Below are 18,632 nucleotides of genomic sequence, written 5' to 3' on the forward strand. Positions count from 1 at the left end.
GATGAGTGGTCACCAGGGATGAGGAGGAAGGGGCTGGAAAGGAATGGAGGGCGATGCCAGACGCAGGTGCATTTTTTGGGGGTGATGAACATGTTCGGGAGTTAATGGTGATGAGTACAAAACTTTGTGCAGACACCAAAAACTACTGAATTGTGCACTTTAAAAGGGTGAATATCATCTCACAAAAAAATTTTAAGTGAATGTCAAAGATATCAATAAAGTTTTCCTGACATGAAATCTTAGAAATTTCTTTATTATTACTTACTAAGCATCAGCTTAGTACTGCAGAAAATTTCAAATCACCCTTCGAGAACTCATTCTGCCCCCCAATCCAAATTCCTGATAAACAGATTTTCAAGTAAAGACATGCTCTCTTCTCTCTTCTGTATAAAACTTTATGAAATAAATGCAAAGAACTGTGTACATCTTGCTTTAAAACGCTGCCACGGCTGTAGAAACAGTGTTTGCCCAGGCTCCCTTTACTGTCCAGGTCCTGAGAGACTCTTGTTCATGAACTGTCTCTTCACAAAGCAAGTCCACCACTACCAAGAGGGGACAAAATGGAAGGAACAGTGGCAGTCAGATCATAATGAAGCTTCAAAGTAAAGCCATAACACAAATTTACTTAATAACAAAACTTAATATTAGTCTGGCAGCCCTTAACATCATTAACTCCTTGAAAGCACACGTAAAAATAATTTTTTTTTGGAGTGACTTACAGGTCACTCAAAATTATGACAAAATAGATGTAATACATACGAGATATCTCATGCAAAAAAACCTGTTCTATGAGGCTTACAATGCCCCAACATAAGACCAACCAACCAAAAGTTTTTATTATATGCAATTATTATTCACTGTGATTCAGTGAACTCCTACTGTGTAGAGGCACATACTCAAAGTTTAGTAATAATGCAATGCAGAAACTAAAAGTATTCTTGTAATGAAAGATGTCAGTGTGTTTCATGGAGGCTATAGGATAAAATTTATCAATTAAACAGGCAAAGAAGAGGGACTTACCTTGCTGGGTTTATCATTCTGAGGGTCAAAAACTTTCTCACAAAGTCTCAGTCCAGTCTCTTGCCTTAGCTGCTGTAAATAGGCCCTCATCATTTCTAAAACAAGGAGCAGACAGAACAATAAAAAATTGTATTTGAGAATGCACTGCAAATATGCTGATTGCTGATCTGGACACTGACCTTGGCAATATATTTGATACATTTAAACAGGATAAGAAATAGAAATGACAGTCCAAACAGTTTTATAACTATATTCATTTTTGCCCCAAAAGATTCTTTACATGTCACACTTATTGCCAAGAATCTTTTGTGAGAGTGACTAGTAAGATAACGTACCTAATGATTCTCGACTGAATACTGATCAAGGCAAGAAAAGGCAGGGGGCCGGAGAGGAGGGGAGTCAAATGGAGAAAATCTTACGCTATACAGGGAAGTAGAGATTCTTACCATCTTCCTGTTTGTTTGCAGGTTTGGCATAAATGGCGTTAAGTGGAAAACCAGGCTCTCCAGGAATGGGAAAATTAGTAATTCCCAATGTATACATTTCTTTCTCGCCTTGGCTTTTGGAATTACACTAAAAAAAAAAAAAAAATCATATACACATATGTATTTGATGGGGAAAAGGATAATAATATCTAATGTGCAATTTTTCAGTCTAAGTAGCTATGGCTGGGGGGTTAGTGTTTTTGGTGACTTTGCAATCTAGTAAAGCCAGTGGACCCCTTCTCAGAATAATGCTTTAAATGAATAACATAAAATACATAGAATTACAAAAGAAACTAATTATAGTGAAGTACAATAATTATAATAAAAAAACAAATTTATGATATAGTCTTATATGTGCTTTATTCATGCACTAAGTAACGAGATCCTGCAGTGGCCCTAATAACTAAATTCTGAAGTAGTAATGAGTATAAATGAAATTGCAAAATATCTTCGACTCTAAATGTCATATGAAAATGCTGTGATTTCTATTGGAGAAAAAGTCACAGGTACAACTAATACAACTGTGGGTGGTTGTCTACGTCACTAATGAAAATAAATGTTAAATTTCAGTTATAAGTTAGTGAAAAGAAAGATGTAATCTTCTTCCCATTCAAGTTCACGGACCACTGAATTCTATCCTTGGACTCCAAGAACCTCTGAACCAAGGGCTTACAAGGAATTTTTCGCTCAAGATTTCCGTCTTGGGAAAATACATGCAAAACTTTATCTTTTGATTAGTTAACTACACTATAAGTTTAGAGATCTACATTCAAATTTTTCTTCTTAAGTCCATGCTCTAAGTCAGAAAAAATATTTTCTACTTTTTCTTCAAGTCTCATCAAGTCCCAATACCTATTAGTAATTTGTTTTCCTGACAGATGATCATCCAAGTTTAATTACCTTTTGGAGTTTCTTTAGACACTCAGAAATGTAGAGAGTTATATATATCAAGGTCCGATCAGCTTCATTCTACAGAGGGAAAACAAAACTTAAAAACGGTCCTGATCAAACATAACAATTCTGTGAAATAAATGAACTCAATCTTTGTCTTCTGATTATCAACTGAAAACTGTGAAAGTACAGTTACTATAACATCAAAAATTCCCATTCTCTAAATGCAGTCTTCGCAAGCCCCTTCCATGTCCGCCCTGAGCTGTGTGGCTGCCCCTTGCCCCTGGGTTCCCCAGGAGCTGTGCCAACGGCCCCTGCACCCCATGTAGGAAGGAGAGTTCACAGAGCTGCCAGGAAAACCTGAAGCGCACCATATGGCTGGCTAATTTTAAAAACCCTTTCATTTCAGGATCTGTGCCGAGAACAGAAACATTCATGACTCTAAAAGAGGAAGCAATCATTTCACATGTGACTTGTTCTGGAAGAACTCCATAAGCCCAACTCTTGACCTAACCGAAAGGAAAATGTGGAGAAGGCGAATGGATGTTGATCAAATATGGGATGTACTTCAGGTCAAATTTTACACAGGCTTATAGTTTAAAAAACAAAGTACACATTTTCCTGTTTCTAAGATCATATGATATTCAAGAGAGAATGTGACAGAATTATATTTACTAACATCTATTACAAACACAACACTTACAGAAAACATACTGCTAATATCACAGAATGTTTAGACTACAATTTGTAGACCAAGAGTCTACAATAAAGATTTCACACGCTGTTGATTCCAGAAGGTCAAAGTTTGGCAAAGAGTTGAAGTTCCATATTCCAGAACATTATCCAGAAAATGTGTTGATGTTTCTTGTAACTTGCTCACAGCAGGAGCGCAGAAAACTATTCCCATTTCCCCCTCTCTTTCTCTGTCACCCCACTTCTACTTTCCCCTTCACTTCATTCCTCAGAGAACTAAGAGCAGAAGGGAAGAAAGGGTGGTTGAGGAAAGGGTTAGGATCACTGAAGTGTCTGTATTTATCCATCTCAGGTCCAGGACAAAGATGTATATAAAAAATAATGTAGCACACAGGATTTTTAGTTTTGGACAGGCACACAGTAGGTGCTTAATTAATGCTGAATAAAGGGAAAAAAAAAAAACCCAGAGAGCAAAGAGTTCAGGCTTTGCAGGCTGTAAAGTCTTCATCACCACCTACCTAACTCAGCTGTTGTGGTGTGAAAGCAGCCAAGGACCATATATAAACAAATGTGTGTGGCTGTGTTCCAATAAAACTTTGTTTACAAAAAGAAGCGGTGGGCCAGATTTGGCCCTGTTCCATAAAACTTTATTTACAAAAAGAAGCAGTGGGCCAGATTTGGCCCTCTGGCTGTGGTTTGCTACCCCCTGGCATAGACTTTGGAGGAAAAATGAGAAACTATTATTGATATAGAGTCTAACATCAGGCAGTCTTCGAGATTTTTAAAAATCACACAATCTCATTTCATTTACTCTTCAATTTGACTGCCAGTTAGATATTATCCCCATCAGAAAACTAAATTAAATATTAAAAGCTCTGTACTTTACCTTAATTTCATAGTTTTTGAAGAAGACATTGGCCTTGAAGTAATAGATGGCTTCATCCACAATATCTGTATCTTTTGCTAAGCAGGACACAAGAAGAGGGCCGAGAACATTAGCTTAATGCAAAATATAACATCTAAAAAAGCTATCAAGAAAAAAAAATATCCAAGCTGAACAGTCAAGACTTTTGGAGTTGAATAAAATGAGGCTACTGAAATATAAAGTTGTTAGAAACAATTTCTAGAAAAATATGTACATGGTTTATTCTTTTAGCTTTATTGTTTTCATAAAAAGAATACATGCTATGCTCATTAGAGAAATTAATCAATCAATACCTCCCCCCAAATTTTTTAATTGTCACTGTGAGAAATAACTACTATTAATACTTGGTGAACATCGTTCCAGACACTTCAATGCATTTATAAAAACAGACTGAAGCATAAACTAACTTTAACAAAATGATTTTTAAAATATTCAATATAATTTTATTTAAATTTACATTCTATAGTTTCAGGGGGAAAAAAAACCTGTCAATTGTCATTTAGGAACCCACTGGGGTTCACATACACATCTCTCTGTTTATAAAATCCGTGATTTCAAATCTATTTGTACAAGCTGTTCTAGGTGGCTAGCAACTGAGGAAAGCCAGAACTACTGTTGTGACAAAGACAGATCTCATTACACAATTTCTCCAGCAGTTTTTCGTTTTCCTTTTTTATTCTAAAAAGGTCACAATGCCAGGCTCTTGGTTTCCGGCAGCTGGCTTCAGCTACACAGAGACAGTTATTTATATTTTTGTCCATGACTGCTATTCCTCTCCCATGGCAGAAATGAAAAGGAATCTTGAAGTTTTAATGCTCTGTAATGCAGGTGTCTTTATCCCTGCTCATTCCTCTGCTAAGGAATTTCAACAGAATTTGAACTCTAGACTTGTGTTCCTTGCAATCTATTTCCTTATGTGCAAAAAGGAAACTTCCTCAAAGGATTCAACAGTGTTTACAAAAACCAGCTCATTCTTTTAAATGTCACCACAGGTGCACGTATGTGGTAAGGAGGTTACAGGATTCAGAACCTAGAAGAGTGTTTGGCACATATAATGTGTTCAAAAGATATCTGTTGGGTGTAAATAACTGGATGAATGCTAACAGTTATTTAGCTCAAACACAGGCTTACATTCCTCCAGAATCCCAACTCAGTTCTAATCCAGTCCCCTGGAGAAGAGTAACAGGTCATTCATTCCTTGTCCGCAGAAACCATGAAGATCTGGTTTCCTGAGGTCCCATTCTCCCTCAGAGGGTTGCCAAGGGGTAATCAGATTTACTCCAGCGTTGGTCACCGCATCTTCTGATACTCTACACGGTATTTCGTAACTCTCCAAAAGTGTTCTTCTTAAGGAATCTGGGCCAACACTGATTCTTACTTTTCCTTTGCACTGTAATTATTTTACATTATTTTTCTTCTTTTTGATGTGTTTTTTTTCCCATCTGTTCCTTTTTCTTCATTTCAGAATCAAGTAAAGACTACGGTGACTCACCGAATTTATTAAGTTTACTGAGCTTTCAACTGGTGTTGAAAACAAAATTAAAAAGAGGTCAAGCCAAAATAGTCTGGCAGTGGGATGGAGATGGCATCGGTACAAAATTGGTAATTAAAACTTTGGTCTTGGAAACCATGAATGGAATTCCCTCGGTGTAGGAAAACCACATCTTACACGGCAGAATACCTCAGAATGTGTCAGAAGAGTCTCAGTGTCTGAAAAGAACGGCGCTTTCTGAACAGTAAAAAAAGAGAAAAAAGTACGTAGCAAGAAAGAAAGCCAAGATATAAAATTCAGAAAAGCAAGACAAGAAGTAAGTAATGTTATATAATGTTATATAATGTTAAATCTTAAAATTTAAGACTGAGGTATTGCTAAAAATGAAGATCCTGAAAAAGGGATAAAGGAAGTAGATGTAGATGGGGAAGAGGCTAAAATATGTTTTGTGTTTTTCCTTCTTGACGACAGAGAAGGGATGGGGACATGGCATTCTACAGAAGTAGCAGCATTAGATTAATCTGTAAGAACTGATGACGATGACAGAAACGGTGTTGAGAATTAAGCATATTTTCTCTTTCCCCTCAATAAAATATCCTGGAGAAACTAGCAGCAATAATACAGTTTCTTATTAGATGCAACGTACAGCCAGGATCTTGAAAGGTCTAGAAAGCAATATCCACTAAGGAAACAAAATACAAGAGCAATCTGAGACGGAGGACTGAGCTAAGAATGTCCTCCATTTGATGTCATAGGGTTCCTAGATGCTTCATAAAGAAATCTGAAAATATTGGAAAGGGGTTTCTACTTACTCTCTCTAGGGGCGGGTCCTTTGAACTGACTTCGGATAGGTAACAGTGCCATGTTTCCAATGAGTTTGGTGTCGGGGTCCATGAGAGAAGAGTGGTAAGCCTGCAGTGGCATGCCAGGGAAGAACACAGAAGCAGAGAGAGGGCACACGTCAGCGGGGCAGACAAGTACGTTTCTCCAAAGGCAAAAAAGAGTAACCCACACTAGACTAACTAGAGGTGGTGGCAGAAGGGATGATGGTGGTGATGTGCTGGAGCTGGCTCTTACTGGCTCATGAAAACCAACTGTTAAAATTCTTAGGAATTTTGAGAAATTTTGAGCCAAGATGATTGTTGAACACAGTCGTTATTAAAAATTATATAAATCTGCAATGTTATACTAAAAAAAAGGTAATACATACTCAAAATGCATTAATTCCTATGTAAAAAAAATTTTACTGTTGTCCATGATCTTAAGGTTATTTACGTCTTTTGTGTCTTTATGGAAATACTATATAATGGGGTGCTACTATGCATCTCTTCCATGTTCAGCGACATCACACCGGTAACTGGTGGGAGTATTTACACTACAGAAATACGCAAACATTAAATCGGTGGCCCCCAGCCCCTCGCTGTGGTTAAGCCGGAGCCCAAGCACTGGTTTATCAGCTCTGCCATTTCACGCCTTCATCTAAGATTCACTTTTCTTCTCTTAGCCTGTTTCCCAATTTGTAAAATGAAGAGATGGATACTGCCTTCAGGGGCAGCTGTGAATTAAAAATGAGGGGAAAAAAGTCACATTTAGGAGAGCAATTTGTACATCATTCCTAGTTCTGCCTTTTACAAGATGTCTGTAAGAATACACGAGCTCCATTCATATATTCATTCATTCACCAAATGATTACTAAGCACCTTCTAAGTACAAAGCATGGTGATATAATGGTATGCAAGACCAGTATGGTCTCCGTGCTTGAAGAACTTTCAGGCTAACAGAGGAGACAGATATTAAATAAGTAATCACAGAGGAAGTCCAGGGTGTTCTATGTACAAATAGAAAAAGCACAGGGCTTTAGAGTCGTATCTTAAAATCTGGCTTTACCAAGCTAGGCCTTTGCACTAGTGCGCCACCTTGGGCAAGTTATTAAACTCTGAGCCTCAGTTTCCTCCTCTGCAAAATGAGAAAACAGTAACTTATCTACTTTTTAGGGTCACTATGAGGATTAAACAGGATAATTTATAGTGTGTAGCTCAGCTGTCTGGCACACATCCGGAGTCACATGGTAGCTATGGGATTCATAAAATATGAATCTGTAACCACGGCTTGCTCCTTTTTATCACAGATACGGGGCATCTAAAGCAGCCTCCACCCTCCCCTCCAACAGATGTCTTGTTACGCATCTATTTCCTTCCTGGCATTTGTCACTATCGAAAACGATCTTCTTTATTTTACTTACATTTACATGTTTACTGTTTCTCCCCATTAGAATGTAAACTCTTTAAAAACCTTTTTCCTAATCTGCAGAATGAAGATCATGATGGCGATAAATCTACCCCAGAGACGGGCTGTTTGAAATTAGGACAAACCACACCACCTTCAATTCTTCTCCTACTCTGATGCACAAGAAAATAGAAAAATTTGGAAACCAGGAGCGGATCCTGAGTCTGCTCTGGTGGCGGCCACCACCGGGCAACAGGAGAGGAAGTGGGATCTGACAGATGACAAGCAGCGCTAGGGACCCACCCCCTGGGGCGGAGGAGGAAGTAGGCCTTCAGGAAAAAAGGAGAAGCCGGACCCTGGACTTGAAAAATAAAAATAAAAAGCGCAGCCCTTGTTTTCGAGGCTCTATTGAGGCTTTAGGGACCCTGTCGGAGTCGGAGGGTGGGTGCAGAAAGGAAAAAGACGGGGTCGGGAATAGAGATTACGGGGGCCGGCAGGGCAGAGGCAGCCTCCTCTGCACGCCCACTCTGGCACATTCTGTCGCCCCCACCCCCTTAGCCGACCTGCCCAGGCCACCCCAATCTTACGGGAACCGGCCCCCTTCTTCCTTCTTTCTCTGGCCCCCGCTTCCTCTCTGCCCATTTTGGCCCGCTTCTCTCAGCGCACGCACGATTTCTTGCTGCTCTCCCCGATTCTCACTGTCTCCCCATACCCCAGACTCGGGCCCCTTACCGGCATCCTGGCGGCCCCGGAGTTTCAATCCAGACGAGGAGGATCGGGTTAGAGCGCGGCGCTTCCGGTCTGGCAGCCCGGGCGGGGTAGGCGGAAGCGAACCGGAAGGGGAGGGCGAGGGAGAAGGTGCGCTTCCGGCCCTGCTGCCCTGCGGTTGGCTGCTGCGGCTGCGCGGATCCGAAGGGGCGCCAGGGGGCGCGCGAGCACCAGACAGCGGCTGAGTGTCGCGCATGCGCGAGGCGTGGAACTAGCAATAGGTGCTGGGGTTGCATGTCCACAAATCCAATGAGCACGCTTCTGTTTTTCCCTGAGATCACCTTTTCAGTGAAGCATGCCCTAGGTCACACTATTTTAACCTCAATCCCACCGCACTCCCTTGCCTCTCTTTCTTTCCCTTCTTACCTTAGTTCTTGAGATTCTTTTATTATTTAGTTTACTTTTGGTGTTTATTTCCCCATCCAGGTGAATGTCAAAAGGCAGGGATTTTTTGTTCACGCAGTTTCTCCCATGTGTAAAACAGTACATAGTAAGCATCAATAAATGCTTGAATGAACCCAATCCGCTTTTTTTTGGTTTCAAAAACGTCATTGTCCTCAACTGCCTTTACAGTTTACAGCAATGTTTCACATGTTAGTTCCTTGCAGCCTTTTTCATTTTGATGTTTGGGAACTGGGTTTTCAGGGGTGTGACCAAATCACTGGTTTTTAAAATGGGTAAAGGAATCTACTGCCATGCTACCCTGAACATGCCCAATCCTGTCTGATTTCGGAAGCTAAGCAGGGTCAGGCCTGGTTAGTACTTGGATGGGAGACCACCTAGGAATACCAGGTGCTGTGTTTAAAGAAAAAATGGGTAAAGGAGAGCACAATGAGAAAGCTTTTGTACATTACTCTGTACTGTAATTTGTGTAATGGTTGAGAAAATGAACTCGGTTTGAATCTCAGCTCCAACAATTATTGGCTGTGTAATTTAGGGCAAGATAATTAACCTCTCTGTGGGTCAGTTCCTCATCTGAAAATGGAGATAACAGTACTTACCTTAGTTTCCTGAGAAGAAATGAATTGCATGCTCAGGAATTTTTAACCTATTACTAGAAAGCACCTCATGTTAAAGCCAAGTTCACTGCTGCTTCAGGCCATCTCTTCTGCCAGTCTCTCAGACTGGAATACCTTGCCCCATGTTCCCACAACTGATTTCTCATTTAGGTCTCTGGACAAATAGCACCTTTTAGGAGGAGCCTTCTTTGACAATTAGTCCAAAGTAGCTGACTAGTCACTCTCCATTTCATTACTGTTTTCTTTTCTTCCCATTCCTAATCAGAGGTTTCCCTGTTTATGGTTAGTCTCAAGGACCCAGCATGTCAATTCCATGAGTACAGTTTTGTCTGCCCTGCGTGCTCTCATTTTATCCCCAGTGCCTGGCACCCACTAGTAAATTTGTCCAAAGAACCATGTCAGACTCTCCTACTTGGGAAAATTTACTCATTCAAAAATTTAACCTGCCTATTTCAAATTTTGACTGGAGAACAAGAGTGTGATGAAAGGTTAGTGCTTTTTCTTTTATTTATATACATATATATCTTAAAACAGTTACTTTTCATTTTTTAATTATACATTCAATGTAGAAAAACTGAAAGATACAGATAAACATGGTCTTACCTATATCCTTCCAGACTTTTTCCTTTGGACACACATATATTTATTTAATTATAATAATTCCTGCCCCTCCAAAAAGTTTTCAAAAATAACAAATATCAAACAGAAAAAATAAAGGCAGACTGGTCTAAACTGTACCAAAAGTGCTAATTTATATTATATTCAAATCTATGTGCATTTATTTCAATTTCAACTTTTAAGATCTAAGTTGATGCTGTAAAAATAATACTAAAAGATTCTAATTTCAACAGCAGCAGTTTCAGAATAACTAAGAACTTGATTCCGGTGTGCTGCTCATAAAAGCCAAACGTTACTTTTTTTATTAAAATAAGTAGCTTTCTAGTATTGCATCCTTTGAGAAGAATGTTCTGCTGGTTCAGCCACAAGCTCTTCACATATATATAGTTATTTTTAGTAAACTCTTTATTCATTCATTCTGGTGTTCTTGAAAATATTCATCAAACATAGAAGAAGACTCATCTTCATGTTCCTGATGCAAAGAAAACAAAAAAGAGAAAATATATTCATTTCCCCTCAGTTAGACTTAGTATGTGTTTACATATTTTCCAGGTAATGCTCTATAAGGAGCAAATGCCCAGCACCAGCTCCAGGTACTGCACATAGAAAACAGTAACAAAAGGCATGACTGATAGAATATCTCCAGATATATGATAAAGTGTTCATATCTCATTAGAAGCATTTCTTACATAAGTTTACAGTCATGCCGATTCTCAACTAATCTGCTGTGACAGTGCCCTACTGACAACTATGATTAGTCTTTGCACTAACATATGTGAGGGCAGCCCAAGTTCAACTGGATTTCACCTTCTCTTTGCATATACCCCAAGCTCTGAGTGCAAAGAAACATAACTCAATAACATTGCCTCGACAAAAGGTACAGTAAAATTGATGTTGCTTGTTGAGCACAGGTGTCAATTTCAGAGATCATGGGATAATGCCGGAGGCCAGTGAGTGCCAACAAATATTTTTACCAAAAGCCAGTGAATACCCTAAACCAGAAATTACCTTTGGTTCTTTAAATTCCAAGTCTTCTCCATACTGAATGGCAAAATCAATATGCTGTAGGACAATGTTCATGCTTTCTTCATCTGACTGATCGTAAGGCAAAAACCGAACCATGCTGTAGTCATCAATCTGCAAGTTAGGGATTTTAGAAAGCGTCATTCTGAAATTGTGCCAATACTTTCTTTTCGAATTATATTTGAGTTTAAAATTATTTATACTTCTGATTAAGCCATTTGTGTGTGGGGGGAGGTTGGGACAGACAGAATAACAGCAAATCAATATTCATTTTTCTGACTTCTGACCTAGTAGAACACTCAACTTATTACTTACCTAGACACTGTTTCATGGGCATTTATCTGAAATCAACAACCACTGAAAATTTCAAAAGGGCACAGATAGTTCCGAACTCCCAAAATGGCTTAGAATAATAGACATGTCAGTTAATTTACTGGCTACTGCCAATAACTGCTTCTAAATTAAACTGCTGACCCACCAAGTGCACAGGCTTCCAACATCCTCCTCCTCTCTTTGCAAGGAAACAGGGTTAGACTGTGTTTTCCATAATGGTGGCCACTGACTGGACCTCCGTAAATACTTGACTGGTCATTAAAAAAAAAACTTAAAAAGCTTACCAATCCACATACGGCTTTAGTCAACTTTTTGAATTTTTTGCTTCTTAGGTCACTTGTAGAATCATTTAATAAAGAATACATGTCTGGATCTAGAAACCTTTAAAAGTGAGAAAGAAGACCAATGAATAAAAGGAAGAATAAATCAGGAAACTAGATTTACAAACTGACAGAACCTCACATGTAAATAAAGCTTAGAAGGTTCATCTCTGCAATTGAGATCTGATGATAATGGGAGAAGTGAACTCACTTCTCAATTTCCTTTTTAGCTTTCTTACTCAGCAGATCCATTTTCGTCATGATGTTAACTTGTGGAATTTCTAGAGAGATCATAGCACTCAAGGCTGCCAAGATGCCAGAAATAAACTAAAGGAGGAAATAGGAAATGGAATATGAATCAATTGGGGTCAATCAAGTTCCCTGGTCTCTGCATAAAATAGAGGCTTCTACTCCTCACTGGAACAAAACTGGCCTAAGTCGAAGAAACACTAATCCCGACTATAGGACAGTCCACTAATCAGAGGGTTGAGCCCTGATTTCCAAAGGTGAGGATAGGAAGGAAGGTGGAGATTTCACCTACACTATCACGAATCTCCATTTAGATGATATCATTAACCTTTTTTCTCATCGAAATTCTTTAAGAGCTATTAATGAATAATAAAAGTTTTAGATAGTTCATAAACTATACAAAAGGTCCTCCACAAATTAAAAACAGACTTACATACTATGCATCTGCCTCATTTTTCTTGGTAAGCACTAGTTCCCCTAAATCTATCTAATACCATAATTTATCAATGAAATTAAAAATCCATTATAATAATTCAATGATAAGGGATACTAAGTAACTCTGGAGTATAGTTTATGAAAGGTCCAAAATCACACAATGATTAAAGGAGACTGTCATCAACTTGTACTCATGACTGAAAAATGGACAACAGATTTATCTCGAACCTTGAACGACTCCACCATGAACTGAGAATCAACCAGAAAAACTCCGCAGACTCGGAACTCCCACTGTTCTAGCTGCTGGACCAGCTGCTTCATCACGGGCAAGTGTGTGTACAACTCGATTTGACCTACGGCGAAGAACATTACCAGACTGTCACGATCAGCAAATATGTTAAATCATCAAATTACAGAAAAAAATGTTTTTCGTAAGACAGTTGAAAAAAAAGGAAATCATCCACTGGTAGTAATATATTCAGTTTCTAAGGGGTCTTACGGCTTCTCAAAGCAATCACAGAACCATGAAGTTCTTTGCAGTTTGGGAATATTGTTCAAGCACTATTCTTATGTCGTTTTCATTTTTCTGTGGGTGCATGTATGCTCAATTAAAAGCAAGGAAAAAAAAAGGGAAAGCCACAATGATCAAAGCTAGGTTAAGCTCAAGTCTCAAATTTATAGTCTGGCTTAAGAAGTCATGTGTGATGCTCTGTCCCCAGCAGCCTCACTTGATCACATTTCCCTTTGCTTACTGTGTTCCAGCCACACCAGCCGTTTGGTGCCTCAAACCCACCTCTCTCCTTCCTGACTCAAGGCCTGCAGCCTGCTGTGCCCTCTGCCTGGACCACGGTCTCCCTCACTTTCACCCTATGGCCCAGCTCACAGGCCCCTGGATCAGAAGCCTCCCCTAACCTCCCTGCTATGTGATGGTCTGTGCCACTCCTGTGGGGTGGGGCACCTGTCCCCATGAATACTAAATAATCACTTGAGTGATTTCTGTTTATGCTGTCTAGCACTCCCACTTGGCAGAGACCACGGGGGCCTGGCCCTCTCCGGCATTCCCTGTGTACAAAGTTAAGCATGCAGTAAACACAATGAATGAATTAGAGCCAATGAGTGAGAGCTTTGTACCTTACTGCAGCATGTACGGTTCAGAGCTACTAATACTCCTCCATTTTCTCCCACTGAGGACAGAACTTCAAGGAAAACGACACATTCAAATTGTGGACTTACCTGGACAGTCAAAAAGGATGTAGTCATCCTCTACGTGACCAAGACAGTTTTCTAGCCAATCAAAATTATTGGCAAAGTACTCCATGCAGAATACCAATCCTCCATTGGGACCAAACCGCAGAGAATGGTCTTCCATCACGTCATCCACCTCAATCAGTTCCCGGATGTCTGAAAAGGACAGACAGGGCCCAGAATACAAAAGTGTCCATTTGAAAACAGTCATCCTATCCAAACTAGTGCTAATTAACAATTATATAAAAACTCACACATATGAAATTATTTCTGTACATGGTTATTCACTGTAGCAGTGTCTGAGAATCAATTAAATTATTATACAGTTGAACAATGGAGCTATAAAAATGAGAAGTTCTTAAAGCATTTGATTATGATATAATCTCACAGGTATACTGTTAAGTGAAAAGTATAAGATGCAGTACTCTGTGGGAGAATGCCGTCATCTGTGTTTAAAAAACAAGACAGACTCAGGATATGTACATATTTGATTTTATATGCATAGACTCTATGGAAAAACACCCCAGAAACTGGCAACAGTGGCCACCTCCAGGGAGAGGAGCTAACAGCTGGGACACAGAGCTGGGAGGGAGATGTTTACTCTTCTATACCTTTTGCATTTTGAACCATGTGATTATACGCTACCTATTCTAAAACAGGTAAAACCAAACCAAACCAAGAAAACCAATTACTGTTTCTTAACACAATGACCCCAGGGAAGCTATTTAACCTCCCTGTGTCTCACTTGTTACCATCCCACTCGTTACCATCCCACTTCTCTGCTTCTTCCACAGCAAAACTTCATCAGTAAGTCTTCTCTTCTCAGAGCCTACGCCGTATCACCTCCAGGTCACTCTTCAAACCACTACGATCTGGCTTTCATCCCACCACTACACTGAAACCACCGAAGTCACCAAAACCTCCATGTCCCAGAATCTAACAGCCACGCCTCTGTCCTCATCTTCCACAACTTCCCAGCTGCATCTGACATCCCCAACCACCAGCTCTTTCTTGAAATAGTCACTCCTCCTGGCTTTTGTGATGCAACATTTTCCTGGCTTTTCTGCTACCTTACTGACTCCACTTCCTCTATCCAGCCTCTGAAGATCAGACAACTTCTCGGCTTAGTCTTGGGTCCTTCTCTCTAACCATACTACCTCCCAACCTGATCTCACCCAGTCCCACAGCCTTATGTTTTATCTCTATGCTGCTGACCCTCAAATTTATATCTCCAAGCCAGACCTCACCCCTGAATCCCAGACTATTATATCCAACTGGCTCCTTGATATTGCCTTTTTTTTTTTTTTGATATTGCTTCTTGATATTTATCAGACATCTCAAAACTTAGCAAGTGAAAGGAAAACTGCCCCAAACCTAAACCAACTTATCGTCCTCCTAAGTGAATGCTGTCATGCACTCAACGGCTCAAGTCAGAAATCTAAGAGTCAGCCTTGATTCCTGCCTTTCCTACAGGCTTCTGCCCTTCCTACACCATCTCTCATAGAATATTGCTGACTCAACTAGCAAAATATATACCAAATCTGTCTGCTTTTTTACATCTCCACCACGACTGCCCTAGACCAAGCCACCTGGACAACTACGATAGCCACACTGCTGGTCTGTTTCTATTCTTGACCTTCTAGAGTCCATTTTTCATCCAGGAGCCAGTTATCTTTAAAAACATAAAAAATATGCCAATCCTCTCCCCTGTCTGAAACCCTCTAGTGGCATTCCGCTGTTGACAAGTGCTATAAATTGAATGCCAGTGTCCCCCCCACCCCCCGCCACAAATATCGTAAGTCTTAAACTTAATGCCTAAGGTGGTGATATTATGAGGTGGGGACTCTGAGGGCTCTTATAAAAGAGGCCCCAGAGAGATTCCCTCACCCTCTCCATCATATAAGGACATGGGGAGAAGTTGGCAGTCTGTAATCTAGAAGCGGGCCTTCATCGGAACCTGACTTTACTGGCATCCTGATCTTGGACTTCCAGTCTCCAGAACTGTAAGAAATATATTTCTGTTATTTATAAGCCACCCAGTCTGTGGTATTTCATTATAGCAGCCCAAACAGACTAAGAAGCACATTACCATCTTCAGGTCTCGGCCCAAATGTCCCTTCCTCAGAGACACTGTCTCTGACTACGCTACCTAAAGCAACCTCCTCCAGTTATTCCCTCTCATCGGCGTATTTGCTGTCCTTACCACACTCTGCAACATGTTTATTATTTTTCTTATTGCTCATCTTCCCCACTAAAAGGTCCACGAAAGCAGAGACATCTTGTTCTCTGCTATAATCCTGGAATCTGGCATAAAGTAGGTGCTCAACAAACATGTGAATGAATAAATTAAAAGAATTTTAAAAAACAAACTACTTAGGCTTTCTACTTCTAGTACGATCAGCAGTTAACTGGATTCACCACAGCAGGACTAAGCATGAAAGGGACAGAAGAGGAGGGTGGGTAGGGAGGCATCTACTCACTTTTATTTTGTACATCAGAGAACAAGAAAAGATACTGTCACACACGTCAACATCGGGGGATGTCACCAAATGATAGTCAGTCTCATGCTGTTCACCATTAAATCAGGGAACCAGAGTGTCATAATTAACTTTTTAGCTTCTGTGCCAAGCACCCAGAACTCACTGCCTCCTCACCCCTTTATTTTTCCTGAAGGAGAGGGAAGGCTCTGCTCAGGACTCACCAGCCATTACAGAGTAGTTGAAGTGTTCTGCTGCAGGATCGAGGTTCACAACCTGGACAGACCGATTGAGGGCTTCACAGTGCTGGACCATGGTGGCACAGTAGGTGCTCTGTAATGTCACAAGACCCAAGGGGTCAGAACAGCAATGTAGTGCTACTGTCTCCACCCCAGATGGACTCTACACCCCTTCGGCACTGTCTACTAAGGACAAAACTATGCCTTCATCGACCAGGAAGCTGAATGAAAACAGAAAAGGCACTAGGCTGGGAGTCAAGACACCTGACTGGGCTGCAGATCTGGACCTGGTTGTGACTCACGGGTAACTTTAGGGAAGTTTCTTCTCCACTCTGCCCCTCGATTTTCTCATTTCTAACTAGAATGACCTGCATGATCCCTAAGGCTCCTACTGCTCCAACATGCAACAAGCAAAATTTAAAGAGAGTATTTGTTTGCATAGTGCAGTACCTAACACATGGGGTCCCCACAAGGACTTGCACAGTCCAAACAGAGCTGTGTAGGTAGAGTGATCAGAGATGATGTCTCTGAGGAGGGGATATTTGAGCTGAGGGATGGGAATGTGCTTGCAAGCTAGGGAAGAGCGTTCCAAGATGGGAGACCATTGGGGTCAATAAACAGCATGGAGATGAGCCATGTGTTTGCAACTTCTGGTTTAGAGAATTCTTCATTCCTCATGTAGTTGATACCACACTATGTTAAAATCTTTAGGCTACTTGTCTGTTTCATCCACCCTCTAGTTTAAAGCAGGAATGTGTCGTATTCAGTTTTATAAGCCCAGGGACTAGCACAGTACCTGGTACATAGTAAATGCTTGGTAATTACTTCTGACCAACTGACTTAATGTTTGAATATAAACTCAACAAGGACAGAGATTTTTTGTGTGCGTGTGTATGTGTTTTGTCAATAACACAATCCTCAGGGCTCAGATTAGTGCCTGGCACAAAATAAGTATTTCTGATAGCAGGCATCAAACATTTAGAGAAAGAAACTTTCTAACACAATCAGTCTGGGAAGCAATCTAGAATATAGAAATAAACTCTATCATTCTTTCTGATTAGTGATTTTACACATACATAATGGATAAGCAAGGACCATATCACAATCATGTCTATAACTCCTGCATCCAGATGAGGGCAGCCTCAGAACATTAATTTAAAGACTGAAGCCACACAACACCTCCAGACTTGAGTGTTTCCCACACTCGTGTTATTTGACCATTATCTTCACCATTTCTACCATACTTGAATACCCCTAACATTTTCTGCTTAATATTTGTTTACAAGAAAAACTATCGCTATTGTAAGCAGAAAACCAGTTACGTTAATCATAACAAGAACATATCCATAAAATTAAATACAAGTTTACAACTCTTTCCATTCCAGCTAAATATAATTGCCTGTCAAAAGCTCTGAGTCTAAGATCTGCTCTCTGAAAAGACAGGGGAATTTAAATAAGTGTTGAAGACAAATTAGCATCAAACTGACAAATTTCACTTCAATATAAATAGAAAGAATGGAAAAAGGAGCAACTTTCTCAATACATGATTCAATGTTCATTAATGTCAGGCCCATGTACTTCTTAAAATCGTCTCAAATACCAGAAGTCCATGTTTCAAGCTCCGAGAAAGTGACTAACGAGACCCACTTTAACCTCCTGGTAGCGAGACAGAGCCAGATTCTGGAGTTAGACAAAACTGGATTCAAATTCCAGCCGCCACTTAATTAGCTGTGATCTTGGACAAAGAATTTAACTTTTCTGAGTCTCATTTTCCTTATCTGTAAAATTGGAATAATAGGACTCATAGGGTTGTTGTGGAAATATGAGGCGTTCTGCATAGTATCTTGAGCATAAACATTAGTAACATTCCTGTTTCAAAACAACAAAAAAAGACACAAGCACAGACGGCAGGAGCGATCCACATCCCACGCCCCCACCTCCCAAGGACCCAAACTTCCCTGCTTCCCACGAACTCCGACTTCTCTCGCCAAGTGCTCACCTTCCCGCTGCCTGCGGGGCCCATGACCAACTGCGCGTACCGAGGCATGTCGGCTCTCCGCGCCCCCAGTGCCACCCGCCGCACAGTAACTACCGAGAGGCGACTGCCACGCTCCCTTCAGCCTTCGCGCGACGCCCGCTGAGTTCCGGGAACGCGGCGTGCGAACCAATCACAA

General features: G+C 40.4%; 2 protein-coding genes and 1 pseudogene across 3 annotated transcripts; 1 reads left to right on the forward strand and 2 right to left on the reverse strand.

Annotated features, from left to right (window-relative positions):
* Positions 1–232: 232 nt before the first annotated feature.
* Positions 233–8,618, reverse strand: ARPC3 (actin related protein 2/3 complex subunit 3). Of its 2 annotated transcripts, XM_039879430.1 has the most exons (7): positions 8,465–8,618; positions 6,319–6,418; positions 3,976–4,052; positions 2,406–2,474; positions 1,467–1,593; positions 1,021–1,115; positions 233–542 (listed from the first exon to the last, which is right to left on the reverse strand). In XM_039879430.1, exons 1-7 carry the CDS (start codon positions 8,468–8,470, stop codon positions 480–482), a joined length of 537 nt encoding a protein of 178 aa, XP_039735364.1. In that variant the 5' UTR covers positions 8,471–8,618; the 3' UTR covers positions 233–479. The 2 variants fall into 2 exon arrangements, with proteins under 2 accessions (XP_039735364.1, XP_039735363.1); XM_039879429.1 differs by lacking the exon at positions 8,465–8,618 and having other exon boundaries at positions 6,319–6,430.
* A 567-nt stretch (positions 8,619–9,185) lies between these two features.
* On the forward strand, positions 9,186–9,304 carry LOC120616180 (uncharacterized; annotated as a pseudogene).
* Positions 9,305–10,007: 703 nt separating this feature from the next.
* Positions 10,008–18,614, reverse strand: GPN3 (GPN-loop GTPase 3). The gene is made up of 8 exons (XM_039879425.1): positions 18,458–18,614; positions 16,444–16,552; positions 13,731–13,898; positions 12,726–12,850; positions 12,025–12,140; positions 11,778–11,874; positions 11,146–11,274; positions 10,008–10,609 (listed from the first exon to the last, which is right to left on the reverse strand). The coding sequence occupies exons 1-8, from the start codon at positions 18,503–18,505 to the stop codon at positions 10,547–10,549; spliced, it is 855 nt and encodes a 284-aa protein (XP_039735359.1). The 5' UTR covers positions 18,506–18,614; the 3' UTR covers positions 10,008–10,546.
* Positions 18,615–18,632: the final 18 nt, after the last annotated feature.

This window comes from Pteropus medius, unplaced genomic scaffold, assembly GCF_902729225.1.
Source record: "Pteropus medius unplaced genomic scaffold, Ma_sr-lr_union100, whole genome shotgun sequence".
Classification (NCBI taxonomy): Eukaryota; Metazoa; Chordata; class Mammalia; order Chiroptera; family Pteropodidae; genus Pteropus; species Pteropus medius.

Coding starts and splice junctions, on each gene's coding strand:
- ARPC3 (XM_039879429.1), bottom strand. CDS start 6,430: ATGCCACTGCAGGCTTACCACTCTTCTCTCATGGACCCCGACACCAAA. Junction 2,475..3,975: donor TCAAAAACTATGAAATTAAG/GTAAAGTACAGA, acceptor TTCCCTCTGTAG/AATGAAGCTGATCGGACCTT. Junction 543..1,020: donor AGAATGATAAACCCAGCAAG/GTAAGTCCCTCT, acceptor CCCTCTTGGTAG/TGGTGGACTTGCTTTGTGAA.
- GPN3 (XM_039879425.1), bottom strand. CDS start 18,505: ATGCCTCGGTACGCGCAGTTGGTCATGGGCCCCGCAGGCAGCGGGAAG. Junction 12,851..13,730: donor CATCCTTTTTGACTGTCCAG/GTAAGTCCACAA, acceptor TCTTCGCCGTAG/GTCAAATCGAGTTGTACACA. Junction 11,275..11,777: donor CTAAAGCCGTATGTGGATTG/GTAAGCTTTTTA, acceptor CCTAACTTGCAG/ATTGATGACTACAGCATGGT.